Source organism: Schistocerca piceifrons, chromosome X (genome assembly GCF_021461385.2).
Source record: "Schistocerca piceifrons isolate TAMUIC-IGC-003096 chromosome X, iqSchPice1.1, whole genome shotgun sequence".
In the NCBI taxonomy this organism is placed as follows: Eukaryota; Metazoa; Arthropoda; class Insecta; order Orthoptera; family Acrididae; genus Schistocerca; species Schistocerca piceifrons.
In genome coordinates, this window is record NC_060149.1 from 133,250,827 (window position 1) to 133,274,060 (window position 23,234).

The 23,234-nt window shown below is 42.7% G+C and overlaps 1 protein-coding gene across 1 annotated transcript in view; it reads left to right on the forward strand.

Moving 5' to 3' along the window:
- Positions 1–23,234, forward strand: part of LOC124721362 — a 187,081-nt gene that overhangs the window by 78,567 nt on the left and 85,280 nt on the right. The window contains 1 exon segment of the mRNA XM_047246296.1: positions 12,569–12,679. Coding sequence (XP_047102252.1) covers positions 12,569–12,679 — 111 coding nt within the window.

The following is a 23,234-nucleotide window of genomic DNA, read 5'->3' on the forward strand; positions in this document are numbered from 1 at the left end:
CGAGCGTGCGACCGAGGCTGGAACGAGAACTGCCGAAGTGACCGGCGCGACTGAAGTGAACTAGTGAACTATGAACCGATCGTTCCTCGTTCCCGGGAACTATAAGTAAACCGCCGCGACCAAAGTGAACTACGAACCGATCGTTCCTCGTTCCCGGGAACTATAAGTAGACAGCCGCGACCGAAGTGAACTATGAACCAATCGTTCCCTGGAATTTGTTCCTTGGTCCTTTCGTTTATCTTGGATCTTGTCCATGGCCCTCTGTATGGCTGTGCTGGCAGATCCTTATGTTCTGGTTATGTTGTCACAGCATCTCCTCTATGATGAGCATTAGAGGTAGCTCCCCTTTCATCATTGATTTGCATCTTTGGACAATAGCAGGACTTCATTTTCTGCCCTCGTCTTCTTGATGAAGGATCATAATCCTCAGACAAGTGACAGAGGATACAATATAGTCAAAAGTTATGCTTCAATAACTTTTATAATAGTCCAACATTCCACAGAAGTGTAGAACTCCATACATAGTCTACGGGGCTGTGTCTCACTGGCCAGTGCTTTATGTTATAGTGGTCATCATCTTTCTCCTGGGTGTCCAGGTTCTGTATGCAAGCCAGCTGCCTTGCTTCTTCTGTCCTGGTTATGAGATGTTTCATGTAGTCATCATGAGTATCGATCAGTTGAAATGAGAAAAGTTTATCCATTGTTTTGAACTCATGGCTCTAGAGCAGAAAGAACAGTGTGAAAACTATAGTGTCTTGCTCCACTGTGTTTTATGCGAATATCATGATGGGAAGTATTGTACCCAAGTCATTCTGTGCAGTGTCAGTGTACATTGAGAGCATGCCTGCCAACATCGTACTGACATGTTTTTTTTAGGCCATTCGTCTGTGGCTGGTAGGCAGTTATCCTCTAAGTGTTGTCGCAACGTGAAATTGCCCTGATACTATTCTCAACTGGAAAACTTTTCCACCATGAGAGATCATCATGTGGGGAGCACTGCACTTTAGAATGATGCCTTCTACAAGGAACTGTGCAATTACTGGAGCTGCATTGTTTTGGTGACAACATTGTGGGTGAGGTAGACTGTGCTGACTATTATTCATTGACTCCCTTTTGTCAATTTAGGGAATCTCCCCAAGAGGTCACTTCCAATTTGGTAAAGTGGTGCTGCTGCAGGCAGGTTTAGTACCAGATGCCCCAGAAGTAATTGCAACACATGCATTTTTTACAGTGGCTCACATAGTGTCTAATGGATCAGTAGAGACTTGGTGAGTGATACCTGCATCTGATTTGGTCTCGAGTCTTCATAAATCCCAGATGAGTGTCATGTCGACGTGATGTTGGAATATAATGGAAATACCTTGGGGTTGCTGGCCACAGATGACCTGGATGATGAGCATCAATTTCCACATTATGACAGTGTGTATACGACCCGGGAAAAACCCGGGAATTTTTTCATCCGGGAGAAAACCGGGAAAAACCAGGAAATTTTTCAGGATTCCAGGAATTTTTCATTGTTTTAGTTTTCAGTTAAATTTTTGCAATTTTGACTGGTAAGAACCAATATTCTAACAAAGGATATTATTGTATCCTGCTACTGCAGAATAATACTTCAACAATAATACATAAACGAGAGAAAAAACGAAAATAACTTAAATTGCAAAGGAAATGCGCCATATACAACAACGACACAAAGTGCTCATGCAAGGGTCTGCCAACAGCAAAATTTGTCAAATGCTTTAGGAAGACTATGCAATAGCTTCATAACAACAAATTGCCTCCGATGAGCGTGAAGTCACAACTGTTTACATTTGATTCATTTTAGCAGTTATGAGCGGACTCATGCGCATGCGCAGTTGAGTCGTGTTTGAGCAGTAGATTCTCCCTCTTCTGGCTACAGGAATGTGGCTATTGGCTGTGCAAGCAGTCGCAGCAAGCAGCTAGTTGCTACCAGGAGAAGGGGGCACCAAATTCATATTCTGGAGGGGAAAAAAAAAACTTGTTTCACAAAGTGCCTAGCATCCAGCGCACGTTTGTCTGTCGATTATTTTGAAACGCTTCCCTGTTGGTTTTTGAACATGTTTTAAGTTGATTTCTGAATGAATCATAAGTTGATTTTTGAAAGCGTGTATAGTGTATGTGATGTCTCTGTCAGGAGAATCCTCGTCACATCTAGAAATAAACTTTCTGCAGACAAAAGAGGTCAGGGCTATACGAGCTGAGCGGAGTAAAGCTGAACGGATGAATGTCAATCACTGTCTGATTATGTGGTAGATTGGGTTTGCGAATGATCAGCTTTGTTATAATTACTACTATTGAAATCCATAGATTCAGTCTACCAGAATGTAAGTAAACGACTGACAGGAATAACAGGTGAGAAAGATTACATACTATCTTCTCGGTGAACTCAAGTAAATGAAATTTTGACAGAAAAGTTTTGACCAGGTCCCTACACTACTAAGGGCCAGTTGTACAGTTCCCGGCTAGCAGCCGCTTAAGTTCTATTTGGGAAGTAACGCAGAAAACGTGTTGCACGAACACGTAATAACGCCTAACTGGAAAACAATCGCGGGATAACTGAACCTGTGATTCTGGCAGTGTTTGTGAAATTAATCGGCGAACAAATTTTGACAATGGTAGGAATAGCTGCAGAATTGGTGATGCCAAGATGGTTTCTTAGAATGAGAAAGGAGAAGAAACGGAGACATCACACAAATTATGAAGAATAAGACAATTCCAAATTTATATAAAAATGTCGTAATACTACTTTTCGATCTTGTGCTTGAGAAACTGGTGCGTATGAATGAAATGTGAAACTGTTTCCTAACATAAAGCTTTTTGCTTGTAGTAGGCCTAATAGGCATATGATATTGGTACTTTGTGGATTATATTCTGTCGTGTTTTAAAAATGGCCGTTTGTGCCAAAAAAGTCTTGTTTATTTGGTGTGTCTTACAAAATTGCTCCAATATCAGAAAGGCCTCTTTTGTTTTATGTAGCAGGCAGTGACAAAATAGATGTAATCAGATCGAGAAACCACACCAGGCTTGAGTATTATTTGTGTTAACAGCTTTTTCAGTATTAGATAACGACATTTTGATTTTTCACTTAGTGAATTGTTTGATGAGCTTTGGTGAGGTAATAGATTCTTTTGCAGAAAGGAAAGCATGCCATGTAAAGCTGTAGCAAGATTAGAGAGAAAAAATGCTAGGAGCTAAGGATTGAAGAAATGTGTACTTTCTTGCTTCTCTCTTTACTTTATTGGTTTTGTGTGTCCTGTATTTAATTTTATGTCACACAAAACAGCAAGTTATTAGCTAATAGGCAATAAAGAGTGCAAATTATCTGAAGAGTTCTTGTTCTCCCGATTACAAATAATCTCGTCCACTATTAATTGCGAGATTTTTTTTTTTAAGTGGGGCCTGCTGGCAAACCGGCCGACTGGAAGCAGGAGAGGCACCACAGGACATTTCAACTTCCACTGTCCTGAATATAGTTTGATGGCATCCAGTACAAATCAGCACACTTGAGACCAAATAATATGTCTTACATTTCCTCGAACACATATGTTTTATGTTTCAGACTTTTCAGAAAGATGTGCGCTACAAGATGAACATATTTTTGAAAATTCGATCTTTTTTAGTATTGATCCAGTTCGCAAATATCGTAGATCCGAGGCTAATGCACAGAGCAGTCTGAGTTATAGTGGGTAGTCTCCACGTGACCCGTGTTTACATTTAGCGATTTTGCTGTTTCCTCTTTGTTTACCCTCACGTCAAATGAAAAAAAGACAGATGTCTGTGGCCGGGAGCTATGAAGTGAATTAAAATACATTCACATAATTACGGAAGGCTAAAATATGTCATTAGTTTCAGATTTTATTTTATTTCCACCTTTCTAACTGTCAAGCATTAATCGCCTTGCAGAACAATGAAGTTATTTTTGTCGGTTTGCTAAAGAAATTTGACTTTTATAAACTTTTTCCGCAGAGGCAGTCAATGTATTTGAAAGGAAATGTTTGAATCCACAGTACTGGCTAGTTTCAACTGTTTGCTGCATTTCAAGTGCACATTTTCATCTTCTAGCATGTATGGCGTTATGCTATAATAAAGAACCAAGCATGATATAATACAGTACTGGTGCTCCAAGAAAATTTACATCCCGAAAACCACACTGAAAAGCTTAATATCAGGTCGAGGTATACTTGATTGGGAATCTGGACATACGAATGTGCACTTAAAGTATGCACTTTAAGTGTGCGCATTTTAGTTATGGTTCACGAAATTCCGATGCTCTTGGAATATCATCTGATGTCTTGTTTCTGTTATGACATAATGTATGATCTTTCAATGTTTTATACGTATGTACATGTGGTCTTCCTGCATCATGGTAGCTGCGCAAGCGCGGTGACGCCTGTTATCTGCACTCTCCGTCAACTGCTGAAACGAACTTATTTCTAACATATCGCTCTCTGGCAACTGCTGAAACGAACCTATTTCTGACAGGTCGCAGGAAAATATTGCGAAATGGGGTTTGAAATTTGTTACTTTCAAAGTAAATATCCTTTTACGTAAGTTGAGCTATGTGCGAGAATGTACCATGAATTTCTTAAATCACAGAGCGTTTGACTCTCATTTAAAAAATCAGCTCTTTGATGATGAGCCATTTAGAAAAATTTCAAACAAATTTCGAACCCAGAAGATCAGACATTTGTCATTATTAAAAATTTTACTGGCACATTTGTGTGATTCTTAAAGTGTAACACGCGCATAAAAGATCAACATTATATGCGAAATCATAATTTTTCTTGCAGCTTATTAACCTTAGAGACCAATATTATATGTGAAAGCTTTTCTTTTCTTGTAGCAACACTGTGTATATTAATTTAAACTATTAACTTTCCCTGTTTGTGTGTTCGTGCTACGTAACAGTGATGTTGCTGTTGGCTGACTACATCAAGTGTCCTATGCTCTGAATATCCGCTGTCATTGGCTGCCGAGATCACGACATGAGCTATGACTCGCTTACAGAAATGCATCGCAATCTCTATTTCAATGATTCGGAAAGTAACATGCAGTGTTTGGTGGAATTCCAATGTATACTTTCGTAATATGAAAATATGCAACGTACATGTTGCTGCACATAAGACATTTCCAAAACGCATCTTTATCTCTGAGTTTCATTTTCTAAAGTGCTGGGAAATTCTACGCCCATGTGTAAAACCTAAACCATTCAAAGTATTGATAAGGGAAAATATACTGTCACTTAACACGGGAAAAGCGTGTTTTCACCCGGGAGAAAGTGTATTTTTAACCGGGAAATCCGGGAAAAATCTGGGAATTTTTCTTCCTTGTTCACGTATACACCCTGTATCAGATCATAGTTCCTCTTATACTGTATACCATTTATTTGTTGGTATCCTTTGGCTGGACCTTCCCTCTGTTCAGCAGCATTGTCATCTAATGCAGCAATTACTGAGATTTCACTCGTGCTGCTGTGTTCTGCCAAAGAATTCCTTGAGTGACAGTCAGAACTATTCTGATTGTGTCCATATTTTTGTACCAATGTGATGTCATACTCCTGAACCCTCAGTGTCTGTTTTGCTAGTTGACCCGATGGATTCTTTGGGCTGGTCAGCCAGTATAGAGAATGGTGATCTGTCTAAATAGTGAAGTGTTTGCCTAATAAATAGGGCCAGAACTTGTTTATGGCCCAAACACCTCCAAGGCACTCCATCTCAGTAGTTCTTCTTGAACTTGGAGGATACTCTGGCCGCATAAACTATCACCTTTCCAGCACCTTCCTGGATTTGTAATAGAACTGCCCCTATCCCACAACACATTTCAACACATTTGTCAGTTGGCTTCGATATTCTTCAGATGTCTTCAAAAAAATGGCATTATCATCCAGATAGCAAAGTCCAATTTAGGTGTCAAATCAGATTGTCCATTGTATTTTTGAAGATGGCTGGAGCATTTCATAGTTCAAGTGGCATAACTTTGAACTCATAGAGGCTATTCATAGTTACGAAAGTAGTCATTTCCCAGTCAGCCTTGTCAATCTCGATTTGCCAGTAGCCTGTCTGTGTGTGCATTGTTGAAAAATACTTTACCCCTTCCAAGCAATCCAGGGTGCAGTCAGTGCACGGCAGTAGAAACAGAAGTCTCTCTTCGTGATTTTGTTCAGTTGTTGTAGGTAGTCAACTCAGAAACACCATGTGCTGTCCTTCTTCGCAAGGACAACAGGAGAGGAACAAGGACTCTCTGAAGTGTTAATGATGTCATCTTTCACCATGTTTTCCTCTTACTCCTGAATTATCCATTCTTCAGCCAACAACACTGTATGAGCATTGGCTGTTGGTGGCTGATCCCCAGTGTTAATAGTGAGTGAGGTGGCACAGTTGCTAGCACACTGGATTTGCATTCGGGAGGACGACGGTTCAATCCTGCGTCCGGCCATCTTGATTTAGGTTTTCCGTGATTTCCTTAAATCGCTCCAGGCAAATTCTAGGATGGTTCCTTTGAAAGGGCACGGCCGACTTCCTTCCCTAATCCGATTAGACCGATGACCTCGCTGTCTGGTCTCCTCCCCCAAACAACCCAACCCCCAGTGTTAATATGACGTTTTATCATGGACTGCTTGGCCTGTCTTTCCTTCACTCTGGATTTGAAAGCTTCTGAAATTGACACAAAATAGCTATTACTTGCCAATGTTGATCCTCTGTCAAGCCAAATTCTATTGGCAGTTAAATAATAGCTTCCTCCCCTGTGTTGCCTGTAGTTGTAATTTAGCAGGATTCTTTGTTGATGACTCTAAGCTGCCCTTCCTGGATTGTTTCAGCTGTTCGTGTGCACACACCTTTAGGGATGAATGGGGGCTGCTCGTGACAGTGAGGGATCCAAAGTTCTCCTTGACCCTCCAATATGTTTATGATCATTGCCGGCATGTAGATTTGTTTTGTGAGCCTGAGTAGCTTTTTACAATAAACAAAAACTTCACATCATATTTGCCATTGACTGTAGAAATTATTTTTTTTCACAATTGCAGTTTCAACTTTTGGGCCATTGTCAAGTGTTAAGTGTTACTGCAAAAGATTTTGCTTCAGCACATGTCAGACTAAAATCCTCCGATAGGCCTACATGTCATCATCAGAAATAGCCTTTGAAATAAATAATTTCTAGTCAGTGATATCCTTCAAGAAATTCTACATGACTGTGAGCCCCAACCATGAGTAGTTAATCAAAAACTTCACAGTTTAACTGTGCATCTTGACTGACTTGACTGATGACTGGAACTTGTCTTGTTGATGACAAAGGGATAACAATGTCTTCAATAGCCAACAACTGCTCAGAGCAATCTTTTTTTATGTATGCTTGTTAGAATATCTTTGTCAGTTTGGAGATCTGATCTTTCACAGTCTATGAATGGTTGTGGTGACTGCAAGAAGTCCTACCCAAGAATAATGATATGACTACATTCTGATGAAATGACAAGGATCAAACCTCTCTTCTTCACCATTCTCAATTATTTCTGAGCTATGTGGTCAGCATTCATGGTGGATATGTCTTTTGCACTCGGTCCAAGATTTCTGGCTGCTGTACACTGTTGTGTCTCTACTTTTACTGTTTCGCACATGAGAGAAGTGAGGTCATGGTGGTCTTCTGCAACTGCCTTGGGGACCAAGGAACCACATTCAGGAGTCGACCGTATCACTTTCACCTGACTCTTTTTCTTTGTGATACATTTCCTTAGTCCACTGGCACCACTTGATAAATTCTTCTGTTGTTTTGACATCCTCTATCAGAGAAGCTTGGTGTGTGTCTTCTGCGACTCCTTTTCTCATAAGTGAGGAAACATTCTGTATGTGTGACTGTGTCGTTTTGCAATAGCAATGGGCCTTGTTCTTTGGTTGTTCTTCTGTTAAGCAGACTTACTGTTGATTGTCACCAATTGTTTTCCTCAGTTCAACCTGGAATTTGCCCCAGCTATTGAGCTTCTTTTCGTTGTTCTCAAACCATTTCTGGGCTGTGTCGTACAAATAAAAGTATACATATACCAGACACGTCGTATCATCCCACTTGTTAATTTGGTGACTTGGTCAGATCCTGTTATCCATTTCATCAGATCCTGACCAGTATCCCTGGAAAACACTGATTGATGCCTGATTTTCAGCTGACATCTGCTGTTTTGGATTCCATCCATTTTCTGAATTTACAGATCTTAGGAATGATGTACTGCTTGTATTTCAATTCCTGTCCATGTAGGTGACTGCTTTTACATTGCCTAACTGGAGTCTTGGTGATTTAAATGTTGTGAAGCACCTGGCACCTCCACCAAACAATGCCATGTCAAAATCGCAATTGAGTCCAAGTCCGAAGGCAGGGCTGTCAATGAAATACAACTCGTAGACTGAAAGAAATTTTATTACTGACATCAATATACGGCCAGAACAGAACTGATGTGGATGGGGAGTGCAGTTTTTTATACAAGTGTTATATGTTCCAGAATGCTATAATGGGAATCAAAAAGTTCCAATTTGAAGATGTTGCTGCAGCTTGTATGCAATGTAATGATTTTCTTATGCGGGTATATAAGCACCAATATGTAGGCAATGGATTAGTGTGGCTTTTGTGTCTTTCCACCATGCGTACAGTAAATGGGGAAATATGAATTATGACAAGAAGGACTAATATGCTATTATTTCTTCCTTGGCTGCTGAAGGACAAACACCGGTGACATTCATTGGAGAATGAAAAATGCGTATGGGACAGCATGTCTGTCAAAAACCACCATTGTGGAATGGTACACCAATTTCTGTGCTGGTTTCAATTTGACACAAGACAGTGGTTGATATGGGAGGCCAGCCTCATCTCTTACACCAGCTCAATTGGTAGACACTTGGGCACTTGCCCTATGGTCCTAGTCTCTCCTCATGTGATTATCTCCTTATCCCTTAAAAAAGTCTTTGAATGATTGACTGTTCCTGTCAGTTTGCGATGTGCAGCAAGCACAGATTTCTTCATGCAACAGGATGTTTTACCAAACAGGTGTCTTTGACCTAGTGCTTTAGTGAGATGATTGCCTCAGTGCTGACAGTGATTTTGCCTGATTGGCATAGTAATGCTGTATTGCACAGCCTTGAAACAGAAACTTTTTGATCACCCATTATAGTATTTATACATAAACTGGATTTTCCACCTATAGAACCACAATATACACTCCTGGAAATTGAAATAAGAACACCGTGAATTCATTGTCCCAGGAAGGGGAAACTTTATTGACACATTCCTGGGGTCAGATACATCACATGATCACACTGACAGAACCACAGGCACATAGACACAGGCAACAGAGCATGCACAATGTCGGCACTAGTACAGTGTATATCCACCTTTCGCAGCAATGCAGGCTGCTATTCTCCCATGGAGACGATCGTAGAGATGCTGGATGTAGTCCTGTGGAACGGCTTGCCATGCCATTTCCACCTGGCGCCTCAGTTGGACCAGCGTTCGTGCTGGACGTGCAGACCGCGTGAGACAACGCTTGATCCAGTCCCAAACATGCTCAATGGGGGACAGATCCGGAGATCTTGCTGGCCAGGGTAGTTGACTTACACCTTCTAGAGCACGTTGGGTGGCACGGGATACATGCAGACGTGCATTGTCCTGTTGGAACAGCAAGTTCCCTTGCCGGTCTAGGAATGGTAGAACGATGGGTTCGATGACGGTTTGGATGTACCGTGCACTATTCAGTGTCCCCTCGACGATCACCAGTGGTGTACAGCCAGTGTAGGAGATCGCTCCCCAAACCATGATGCCGGGTGTTGGCCCTGTGTGCCTCGGTCGTATGCAGTCCTGATTGTGGCGCTCACCTGCACGGCGCCAAACACGCATACGACCATCATTGGCACCAAGGCAGAAGCGACTCTCATCGCTGAAGACGACACGTCTCCATTCGTCCCTCCATTCACGCCTGTCGCGACACCACTGGAGGCGGGCTGCACGATGTTGGGGCGTGAGCGGAAGACGGCCTAACGGTGTGCGGGACCGTAGCCCAGCTTCATGGAGACGGTTGTGAATGGTCCTCGCCGATACCCCAGGAGCAACAGTGTCCCTAATTTGCTGGGAAGTGGCGGTGCGGTCCCCTACGGCAGGATCCTACGGTCTTGGCGTGCATCCGTGCGTCGCTGCGGTCCGGTCCCAGGTCGACGGGCACGTGCACCTTCCGCCGACCACTGGCGACAACATCGATGTACTGTGGAGACCTCATGCCCCACGTGTTGAGCAATTCGGCGGTACGTCCACCCGGCCTCCCGCATGCCCACTATACGCCCTCGCTCAAAGTCCGTCAACTGCACATACGGTTCACGTCCACGCTGTCGCGGCATGCTACCAGTGTTAAAGACTGCGATGGAGCTCCGTATGCCACGGCAAACTGGCTGACACTGACGGTGGCGGTGCACAAATGCTGCGCAGCTAGCGCCATTCGACGGCCAACACCGCGGTTCCTGGTGTGTCCGCTGTGCCGTGCGTGTGATCATTGCTTGTACAGCCCTCTCGCAGTGTCCGGAGCAAGTATGGTGGGTCTGACACACCGGTGTCAATGTGTTCTTTTTTCCATTTCCAGGAGTGTATTTCAAGAATCTTCCAGAAATGATAACTCCAAAATAATAAATAATTGCTGGTAGTTGTGTTTGAACTGGCGATGTGCAGTATGCCAGCTGGCAACGCTTATCACTGCATGCACAAGAACTGATGGCAGTATTTCTTTGTACATACAAAACAATAATGTATGCTCTGTTGGTTGTGCATGTCAGCGTCACACTTTATCTGTGACTGGCTGCATAAGCTGAATCCTAGGTCAGACAGGGGTAAGTGAATCATGCCTCTGAGGGAATTATGATTTACTTATCCAACAATTGTTAATGCTCTGATTATTGTTAGAATGTTGCTTACATGCCGACTGAAGGGCTTTCTTCATTAGAGTTATCAGATTGTAGATGTTATAGGGGGAGAGGAGTTAATTGCTCTTGAACATATCAGCATACGGATTTGAGATGTGCTCCATTTTTGTGTACTGTGTATGAGTGATGCCCTCTAAAATATAAAAGTGCACCTATACAGCATGAAATGCTACGCTATGATAGTGTGTAAAAAATTCATATACTAGCTTTGTAGCATTCTTTTCATCTTATTATCAGGTTGGTGCACAAAAACAATGGATTCTGAAATGGCAATAGTTGGATGTTACCAAATGCCAACAAAGCACCTATATTTTCATTGAGAGTTTTGGGTTTACTAAAATGGTCAGAGGCACTCGGGAACACCAACAAACATTTGTACCTGACACATTACGACAGTTATGACTGCAGTGGTCATTGAAAAAAACTGTAGTCTGTAGCATGGCTTTAGAAGATAAACCCTGTAAAGAAATGTTAACAAGTACACAATGTGAAAAACAGTAGGGCTAGTGAACTTTCCTCCTCATTTTTAATGGGATACCAGTGATATTGAGCTACATTTTTATAACAGTGACTTCTCAGCATTTTCAAGAATATGGAAAAGTGTGCACAACTGATTCCTCAGGAGCTTGATGAATAATTTTTTATTTGTCACCTGGAAGAGTTGCTTCTCTGTTATTCTGATATAAGAAAATAAAAAAATATAATTACACACAAAGCACTGTCAGAAATTAAAAAAAAAAAGTTTTTATTAATTGTCACTATTCTGGTCAGTACCTTTGTAATGGTGATTAGTGATTGCTGCATGTATTATTTGGTATTCATTGTTGAAAACTGGTGAAAGAATGAATGCTGGAAGATATTGCATCCCATTTACTGGGGTGCAAGGCATAAAGACTAAGCCAGAAATTGTCTTTTACTGTGCAGAAACTACATATCATTGAGACTTATGTGCTGACAAACTGTTTAGGCATATGGACAGTTTGTAGACAGGGAAAACTTTTGCATTAAAGCCACCCATTATATTGTTTTAGAATAGCATTTCACTCAGAAATATTTAAAATTTGTGACAGTGTTGCACTAGTGCCTCGTAAGGACAAGTGAATAGCATCGTCTCATGCAAATGTGGATTTATTATTTTCATCAGATTATTGTTGTTTCAAAGTGCACCACAGAACCCAACATTTCGTGTGCAGCATTCTAATACACTTTAATCAATATTCATGTTGTAATATGGTGCATTGTGAGATGTGAATGTGATATTTGTACATATTCTTCCTGGTATGCCATAATGGCTAACATCTGCAGTGTAGTTGAAATAAATGATTGTCTGGCATACCTTTAGTTGGGGGATAATATTATGAAATATGCTTTGATATACATTATTTTGTTTATTAACTTTGTGTGATATTGTAAAAACAGGATATTTTGAAATATCCAACTGTTAGTTATATCAGTTAATTTGTTTATAATATATTCAGACAAATGTCCCTTTCAAGTGTCATGGTTTTTGCTCACAAGGGGTTTTATCACATAGTCTTTGGAATTACACACTTTGATTTAGCTGACATTAATATAAAATTATTCCATTTTCATTTCTTTACTTGCAGTCAAAACCAGAAACTCCAACAAAAGGGAAAAAACGATCAACGATAGAGGTTGAGAATGAAGAAGAGAAGGAAGTTTCACTATTCAAGCGCAAAAGAAATGATAGGGCAGATGTAAGTAGTATTCGTAAGAACATCAAGACTTCCAACTTTTTTGTTGGTTGGTTGTTAAATTTTAAGTAAAGTGAATGTTAATTTGTTATGTAGCTGAAAAGTTTTTCATGGCTGTCTGCTGGATTCAGTTATTGGCCCTACATTAATTTTTGACAGTGAGATTTGCTGCCAACTTATGTTGACTGCAGAGGAATGCTAAGCTAAACTGACACAGTTTGGTGTCCCAGTCCAGGATTCAGCTGCAGTCACCTGAAAATGGCATCAAATCAGTGCAGTAAAATAACCTGGTAGAATTTGATTTCGATAATTTGTATCACTGAAGCTGTACTTTGTGTTGTTGTTGTGGTCTTCAATCCTGAGACTGGTTTGATGCAGCTCTCCATGCTACTCTATCCTGTGCAAGCTTCTTCATCTCCCAGTACCTACTGCAACCTACATCCTTCTGAATCTGCTTAGTGTATTCATCTCTTGGTCTCCCCCTACAATTTTTACCCTCCACGCTGCCCTCCAATACTAAATTGGTGATCCCTTGATGCCTCAGAACATGTCCTACCAACCGATCCCTTCTTCTGGTCAAGTTGTGCCACAAACTTCTCTTCTCCCCAATCCTATTCAATACTTCCTCATTAGTTATGTGATCTACCCATCTAATCTTCAGCATTCTTCTGTAGCACCACATTTCGAAAGCTTCTATTCTCTTCTTGTCCAAACTATTTACCGTCCATGTTTCACTTCCATACATGGCTACACTCCATACAAATACTTTCAGAAATGACTTCCTGACACTTAAATCTATACTCGATGTTAACAAATTTCTCTTCTTCAGAAACTCTTTCCTTGCCATTGCCAGTCTACATTTTATATCCTTTCTGCTTCGACCATCATCAGTTATTTTGCTCCCCAAATAGCAAAACTCCTTTACTACTTTAAGTGTCTCATTTCCTAATCTAATACCCTCAACATCACCCGACTTAATTCGACTACATTCCATTATTCTCGTTTTGTTTTTGTTGATGTTAATCTTATACCCTCCCTTCAAGACACCATCCATTCCGTTCAACTGCTCTTCCAAATCCTTTGCTGTCTCTGACAGAATTACAATGTCATCGGCGAACCTCAAAGTTTTTATTTCTTCTCCATGGATTTTAATACCTACCCCAAATTTTTCTTTTGTTTCCTTTACTGCTTGCTCAATATACAGATTGAATAACATCGGGGAGAGGCTACAACCCTGTCTTACTCCCTTCCCAACCACTGCTTCCCTTTGATGTCCCTCGACTCTTATAACTGCCATCTGGTTTCTGTACAAATTGTAAATAGCCTTTCGCTCCCTGTATTTTACCCCTGCCACCTTTAGAATTTGAAAGAGAGTATTCCAGTCAACATTGTCAAAAGCTTTCTCTAAGTCTAAGCTGTACTTTATGCAAATTTTTTAGTCATGAAACTGTACTCTGTTTAAGAAGATGGCTTATTATCTTTTTATGGACTTCATATCTTCCTTTCTTTTTTTTACATAGCCAACAGATATCTTATTACTCCATTTCACTTAACACCCATCCCTTCTTCCACCTCGTACTTTCTTCTCACTAACTACTCCTCTGGATCTTTCACACATGTAGTGTCACAAATCAGTTATTTGATTTTCATATGTTTTGAGTAACACATGTCATCTTTTCTGTTTTTATCTGCCACTGTCTCCTCCAAATTTCCTCCCACCTTTGCCAAAAGCAAAGGGCATATTTTTTTCCTACAACTTCATGGCAGTGCCTTGTATGAGGTAAGTTGTCTTTCATATTTCACGTGGATTATTTACAGCTGCCATAGGCAAAGAAAATGGTTATAAAAATCTCTAATGATTTTGAGTCTGAAAACAATTGTTTATGGGCAATAATGTGAGGGCTTTCATTCACTTGATCATGGTAGTGGAAAATGTATAACTAGAGTCTGCCTGCTTAGTTGAACAGTAACATATTTTCCTACCATACAGTGGGTTCCTGTTCGATTACAGACAAGCTGGAGATTTTCTCTACTTGTGGACTGGGTATTTTGTTGTCCTCCTCATCCTTTCATCATCATCCCCGACACACAAGCTGCCTAATGTGGCGTCACCTGAAGTGAGACCTCGACGTGGCGGCCAAACTTCCCCGGATGGAGCCTCCCGGCCAACAGTGCCATATGATCATTTCATTTTCATGTAAAAGTAGAAGTGATTTTCAGTAAAAGAAGTTTTAATGTTTAGTTATTTATAAGAGTGGCTTGAAAACCAACTTTCATCTTTATCTTACTAGGTTGGAAATGTGGATATGTGTATTTGTTCATTCCTCATTCCAAGACGACATATGAGCATTATTTGCTATAAACGAAGATCTTGCCAGCTGTGAGACACTGACACCAATAGCTTTTTTCACCACAGTGTGTGGAGAGAATGGAATGGATGGAATTATTCTTTACCCTTTGTGTCACTTGTTCTGCAGTGAGTGCACTGACATCTGCAGTGAACATGTGAATGGATAACTATGTGTTGACAACCATGTACTTTTAGCAAGAGCAGGCATTTCCCGCAGGGGGAGCGACTTTTAAAACTAAGTTTATGAAAACAGTTACAAGTCGCACTTTGTATTTTTTATTTACTGGTTTCGCTCTTCAAATGAAAAAGAGCATTATTGGAATATACACTGTAAAAGATACAAATTGAGATAATATAGAAAACTCACACTAACATTATGTAAAGTACATATTCTATTTCCAGTTTGGTGACTTACGCTTGAAGTTGGCTGACAGCATTAAAGATTGTGTTTAAAGTTGGCTGGCAGCTCTATAAATTAAACTGGCTGTGCTGTAGTGTTTAAACTTATGTTTAAAGTGTGTTTAAAGTACAGCAGTAAATGATGATAAATGATGAAACTGACAGCCCCAAAAATGAAACTGACTGTACAACAGTACTTGTAACATCCATGGTATTGTGTATCCAAAAATAATATATTTGTTTATCTTTCAAAAAAATACAAGTACATCTGTAAAAATTAAAATGTATTCCGAAATATATTATAAAAATACATATTTAAAAATATCTTTACAAAAATGCATTCGAAACTACTATTTTTAAAAATATTTCTGGTAAGATAATAGACAGGTATTATATTTTGGTTGCTTATATGCAGCACTTCATCAATTAACCCACAGAATCCATGTAAATTACACTCCTGGAAATGGAAAAAAGAACACATTGACACCGGTGTGTCAGACCCACCATACTTGCTCCGGACACTGCGAGAGGGCTGTACAAGCAATGATCACACGCACGGCACAGCGGACACACCAGGAACCGCGGTGTTGGCTGTCGAATGGCGCTAGCTGCGTGGCATTTGTGCACCGCCGCCGTCAGTGTCAGCCAGTTTGCCGTGGCATACGGAGCTCCATCGCAGTCTTTAACACTGGTAGCATGCCGCGACAGCGTGGACGTGAACCGTATGTGCAGTTGACGGACTTTGAGCGAGGGCGTATAGTGGGCATGCGGGAGGCCGGGTGGACGTACCGCCGAATTGCTCAACACGTGGGGCATGAGGTCTCCACAGTACATCGATGTTGTCGCCAGTGGTCGGCGGAAGGTGCACGTGCCCGTCGACCTGGGACCGGACCGCAGCGACGCACGGATGCACGCCAAGACCGTAGGATCCTACGCAGTGCCGTAGGGGACCGCACCGCCACTTCCCAGCAAATTAGGGACACTGTTGCTCCTGGGGTATCGGCGAGGACCATTCGCAACCGTCTCCATGAAGCTGGGCTACGGTCCCGCACACCGTTAGGCCGTCTTCCGCTCACGCCCCAACATCGTGCAGCCCGCCTCCAGTGGTGTCGCGACAGGCGTGAATGGAGGGACGAATGGAGACGTGTCGTCTTCAGCGATGAGAGTCGCTTCTGCCTTGGTGCCAATGATGGTCGTATGCATGTTTGGCGCCGTGCAGGTGAGCGCCACAATCAGGACTGCATACGACCGAGGCACACAGGGCCAACACCCGGCATCATGGTGTGGGGAGCGATCTCCTACACTGGCCGTACACCACTGGTGATCGTCGAGGGGACACTGAATAGTGCACGGTACATCCAAACCGTCATCGAACCCATCGTTCTACCATTCCTAGACCGGCAAGGGAACTTGCTGTTCCAACAGGACAATGCACGTCCGCATGTATCCCGTGCCACCCAACGTGCTCTAGAAGGTGTAAGTCAACTACCCTGGCCAGCAAGATCTCCGGATCTGTCCCCCATTGAGCATGTTTGGGACTGGATGAAGCGTCGTCTCACGCGGTCTGCACGTCCAGCACGAACGCTGGTCCAACTGAGGCGCCAGGTGGAAATGGCATGGCAAGCCGTTCCACAGGACTACATCCAGCATCTCTACGATCGTCTCCATGGGAGAATAGCAGCCTGCATTGCTGCGAAAGGTGGATATACACTGTACTAGTGCCGACATTGTGCATGCTCTGTTGCCTGTGTCTATGTGCCTGTGGTTCTGTCAGTGTGATCATGTGATGTATCTGACCCCAGGAATGTGTCAATAAAGTTTCCCCTTCCTGGGACAATGAATTCACGGTGTTCTTATTTCAATTTCCAGGAGTGTACATTTGCTTTCTTCATTTGATAGATTTTGTGGGGTTTTCTTCTTTTCTAAAAAAAAAATTCCAATTCTTCCAAAACCTGTAACAGAGGACCTTTATCTGCGGTGTGGATAATTTTCATACTGTCTCAAAACTCACCTAATGTATGTTTACTTGTTCTCAAATGCACCCAAAAATTAAGTTCTCAGTTGAAGATGAAACTGATAGTAGCATCAATGTTCTCAATTTGTCAGTTAGTAGATCGAATGGGATACGTATTTTTAAAGTTTACAGGAAGCCTACATATTCAGCTAGAATTATTGGTAGTAATTCAAATTATCTAATCCAGCACAAAAGCATATTTCTATTCAGCTTTATACAGACTATTACAGTTACCACTCACAGATAATGACAGAGCAACAGAATTACAACCAAAAGTATGACATTAAGGAACAATTACCAAGAACATGATGTAACTATATTGTATCACACTACAGAGACAATTGTTAAATGAAAGAAAAACAATAGTATAGGCAAGCCAGTAGAAAAGGAAAGGTATATTACACTCACATACAAAGGTCATGTAACAGAGATGTTTCCCAAGATAGAAAGTTAAAGTAGCATTTTGAAGCAGCAGCTCCCTTAGACATGCCCTAATACACAAAGAGAATATATGTAAGGACAAATACAGTAATTTAAGAATATATGAAACGAGTTGCCAGAATTGTCAGAGCATGTACATTGGCCAGACTGGAAGGGTGTTCAAAATACGTTTTAAAGAACATTGCAGTTTAAATTCAAATCATACAGCATTTGGCGAACATTTGAGAACAACTAAACATACATTGGATGAGATCCAAGCTAGCCTGAAAATTATCCACATCACGATAAAGGTCCTCTGTTAAATGTCTCTCTAAGGCGCTGCCATCATGGACTGTGCAGCTGGTCGAGGGGGAGGTTCGAGTCCTCCTCGGGCATGGGTGTGTATGTGTTTGTCCTTAGGATAATTTAGATTAAGTAGTGTGTAAGCTTAGGGACTGATGACCTTAGCAGTTAAGTCCCATAAGATCTCTCACACATTTGAATATCTTTTTAAATGTTTTGGAAGAGATGGACATTTTCCTAGGAAAGAAGAAAAACCACAAAATTTATTAAACGAACAAAGTGAATTTAATTTGCATGGATTCTTCCAGTTATTTGATGAAATGCTGTAGATAATCAACCAAAATATAATACCTGCCGTATTATCCTAACAGAAATATTTTTAGAAATGGTAGTTCGGAATGCATTTTTGTAAAGAAATTTTTAAATATTTTTTTATAATGTATGTTGAAAGACATTTTAATTTTTACAGATGTACTTGTATTTTTTGTGAAACAAATACTAACAAAGAGATAGAGGGGCTGGCCAGTACTTACCTCAGCTCAGTACAGCCGATAGATACACATAAAACAGAACTGAAAATTTACATTCCTAGCTTTCGGAACTTTGTTCCTTCATCAGGGAGGAGAGAGGGGAAAAAAGGGAAGAAGGGAAAGTGGATTCAGTTACTCACAACCCAGGTTATGAAGCAACAGGGAAAGGTAAACAGGGAGGGTGCAAGGATGGAGGCATGGTTGTCAGAGGGAAGCCAAAGATATTCTACTGTAAGTACTGTGCCAGCTTCAACCAAAGAGGATGCATACAGAAGTAAAGAGGTATATAGTATAAAGATAAACACAACTATGTAGGATGAAAAGATGCGTGAATGGCTAAAGAGGAAAGGGAAAGAGGAGAAGACTGAAGAGTGAATGGGAGTGAGGTTGTTTAACGTAGGTTCAGTCCAGGGGGATGGCGGGATGAAAGGATGTGTTGGAGTGCAAGTTCCCATCTCCGCAGTTTAGAGGGACTGGTGTTGGGTGGGAGAAGCCAAATGGCACATACGGTGTAGCAGGTTCCTAGGTCCCTAGAATTATGCTGGAGGGCATGCTCCGCTACTGGGTATTGGGCATCTCCTAGGCGGACAGTTCGTCTGTGTCCGTTCATGCGCCCAGCCAGTTTGGTTGTTGTCATGCCAATGTAAAAGGCTGTGCAGTGCAGGCATGTCAGTTGATAAATGACATGTGTAGTTTCACACGTAGCCCTGCCTTGAATTGTGTATGTTTTACCAGTAGCGGGGCTGGAGTAGGTGGTTGTGGGCGGATGCATGGGGCAGGTTTTGCAGCAGGGTCGGTTACAGGGGTAGGAACCGCTGGGTAGAGAAGGTAGTCTGGGAATATTGTAGGGTTTAACAAGGATGTTACGGAGGTTAGGGGGGCGACGAAAGGCAACTCTGGGTGGTGTGGGGAGAATTTTGTCAAGGGATGATCTCATTTCAGGGGTTGACTTGAGAAAGTCATATCCCTGGCGGAGTAATTTGTTGATGTTTTCGAGGCCAGGATAATATTGGGTGACAAGGGGGATACTTCTGTGTGGTCTGGGGGTAGGAACATTGTTGTTGGATGGGGAGGAATGTATTGCTCGGGAAATCTGTTTGTGGACAAGGTCTGCAGGATAGTTGCGGGAGAGGAAAGCACTGGTCAGGTTATTGGTGTAGTTGTTGAGGGATTCGTCACTGGAGCAGATACGTTTGCCACGAATACCTAGGCTGTAGGGAAGGGAGCGTTTGATGTGGAAAGGATGGCAGCTATCAAAGTGAAGGTACTGTTGTTTGTTTGTGGGTTTGATATGGACATAGGTGTGGATGTGAGCTTCAACAAGATGAAGGTCAACATCCAGGAAGGTGGCTTGGGTTTTGGAGAAGGACCAGGTGAAATTCAGATTCGAAAAGGAGTTGAGGTTATGGAGGAAATTAAGGAGTGTTTCTTCACCATGAGTCCAGACCACAAAGATGTCATCTATAAACCTATACCAGGCCAGGGGAAGCAGCTGTTGGGTCTTCAGGAAAGCCTCCTCCATGCGGCCCATGAAGAGGTTGGCATAGGAGGGAGCCATCCTGGTTCCCATGGCCGTTCCCCTGATTTGTTTGTAGGTCTGGCCTTCAAAAGTGAAGTAATTATGGGTGAGGATGAAGTTGGTAAGTGTGATAAGGAACAAGGTTTTTGGAAGATCTTCGGGTGGGCGTTGGGAGAGGTAGTGCTCAAGGGCAGAGAGACCATGGGTATGTGGGATGTTTGTGTAAAGGGATGTAGCATCTATGGTGACAAGAAAGGTTTCAGGTGGGAGAGGAGTGGGAATGGTTTTGAGGCGTTCTAGGAAGTGGTTTGTGTCTTTGATGTAGGATGGGAGTCTGCGGGTGATAGGTTGTAGGTGCTGGTCTACCAGAGCTGAGATACGTTCGGTTGGGGATTTGAAGCCTGCTACAATGGGACGGCCAGGATGGTTCTCTTTGTGGATTTTGGGTAATAGGTAGAAGGTAGGGGTACGTGGCTCAGGTGGAGTGAATAAGTCTATGGAAGCCGTTGTGAGGCCTTGTGAGGGACCTTGGATTTTTAGGATTTTTTGCAGCTCAGTCTGGATGGAGGGAATGGGATCCTGGGTAACAGCTTTGTAGGTTGAGGTGTCAGAGAGTTGCCGCAGTCCTTCTGCCACATACTCCACACGGTCAAGTACGACAGTTGCAAACTTGAGTTCCATGCCACACAACACCTGAAAAAACTATCCACAGTGCTAGTGCAACACCTAAGAAGTGGGGTCCCTCTCCCTATCCCTCACAAACACCAACCACAACAGAACCTTCAACAAACCCCCCTCATAGCCAACAAACCTAGCCTAGCCACCCTACTCAATCTCCCCATCCCAGCACATACCCCACACAGACCAAATCTCAACTATAACCACAGTCAAATGCCACATATCACCAGTCCCAATTCAGTCCTAAACCTCTCATCCAGATCCCTCTCTCCTCCAGAGACATCTGTTCTATCAAAAGGCTTAACCTTTAGCCCCACACCTAAATTCAATCACACTGCCTTGGTTAAAGATCTCCTCTCATTCACCCGGAACCTCAACTGGAAATATCACTTCACTACCCAAACACAGCCCCCCCCCCCCCCCCCAAGTACTAGACCCAGTGTTGAACCCTGTCTAGAACAGTTCCGACTGCCTTCTCAAAGGGATCCTCCTCCCCTCCCCCAAAACCATCCCTTGCAGACATTTCAGGAATTCCTCACATCCAGTGTTGCCTCCCAGTCCTTCTTGAAGAACATCCCGACAACCCCCAACATCACCCCAGCTGAATCCCGTGCCATTAAAGAGCTGAAAATAGACCACTCTATTGTTATCCTCCCGGCGGATAAAGGCTCCACAACTGTCGTACTTGACCGTGTGGAGTATGTGGCAGAAGGACTGCGGCAACTCTCTGACACCTCAACCTACAAAGCTGTTACCCAGGATCCCATTCCCTCCATCCAGACTGAGCTGCAAAAAATCCTAAAAATCCAAGGTCCCTCACAAGGCCTCACAACGGCTTCCATAGACTTACTCACTCCACCTGAGCCACGTACCCCTACCTTCTACCTATTACCCAAAATCCACAAAGAGAACCATCCTGGCCGTCCCATTGTAGCAGGCTTCAAATCCCCAACCGAACGTATCTCAGCTCTGGTAGACCAGCACCTACAACCTATCACCCGCAGACTCCCATCCTACATCAAAGACACAAACCACTTCCTAGAACGCCTCAAAACCATTCCCACTCCTCTCCCACCTGAAACCTTTCTTGTCACCATAGATGCTACATCCCTTTACACAAACATCCCACATACCCATGGTCTCTCTGCCCTTGAGCACTACCTCTCCCAACGCCCACCCGAAGATCTTCCAAAAACCTCGTTCCTTATCACACTTACCAACTTCATCCTCACCCATAATTACTTCACTTTTGAAGGCCAGACCTACAAACAAATCAGGGGAACGGCCATGGGAACCAGGATGGCTCCCTCCTATGCCAACCTCTTCATGGGCCGCATGGAGGAGGCTTTCCTGAAGACCCAACAGCTGCTTCCCCTGGCCTGGTATAGGTTTATAGATGACATCTTTGTGGTCTGGACTCATGGTGAAGAAACACTCCTTAATTTCCTCCATAACCTCAACTCCTTTTCGAATCTGAATTTCACCTGGTCCTTCTCCAAAACCCAAGCCACCTTCCTGGATGTTGACCTTCATCTTGTTGAAGCTCACATCCACACCTATGTCCATATCAAACCCACAAACAAACAACAGTACCTTCACTTTGATAGCTGCCATCCTTTCCACATCAAACGCTCCCTTCCCTACAGCCTAGGTATTCGTGGCAAACGTATCTGCTCCAGTGACGAATCCCTCAACAACTACACCAATAACCTGACCAGTGCTTTCCTCTCCCGCAACTATCCTGCAGACCTTGTCCACAAACAGATTTCCCGAGCAATACATTCCTCCCCATCCAACAACAATGTTCCTACCCCCAGACCACACAGAAGTATCCCCCTTGTCACCCAATATTATCCTGGCCTCGAAAACATCAACAAATTACTCCGCCAGGGATATGACTTTCTCAAGTCAACCCCTGAAATGAGATCATCCCTTGACAAAATTCTCCCCACACCACCCAGAGTTGCCTTTCGTCGCCCCCCCCTAACCTCCGTAACATCCTTGTTAAACCCTACAATATTCCCAGACTACCTTCTCTACCCAGCGGTTCCTACCCCTGTAACCGACCCTGCTGCAAAACCTGCCCCATGCATCCGCCCACAACCACCTACTCCAGCCCCGCTACTGGTAAAACATACACAATTCAAGGCAGGGCTACGTGTGAAACTACACATGTCATTTATCAACTGACATGCCTGCACTGCACAGCCTTTTACATTGGCATGACAACAACCAAACTGGCTGGGCGCATGAACGGACACAGACGAACTGTCCGCCTAGGAGATGCCCAATACCCAGTAGCGGAGCATGCCCTCCAGCATAATTCTAGGGACCTAGGAACCTGC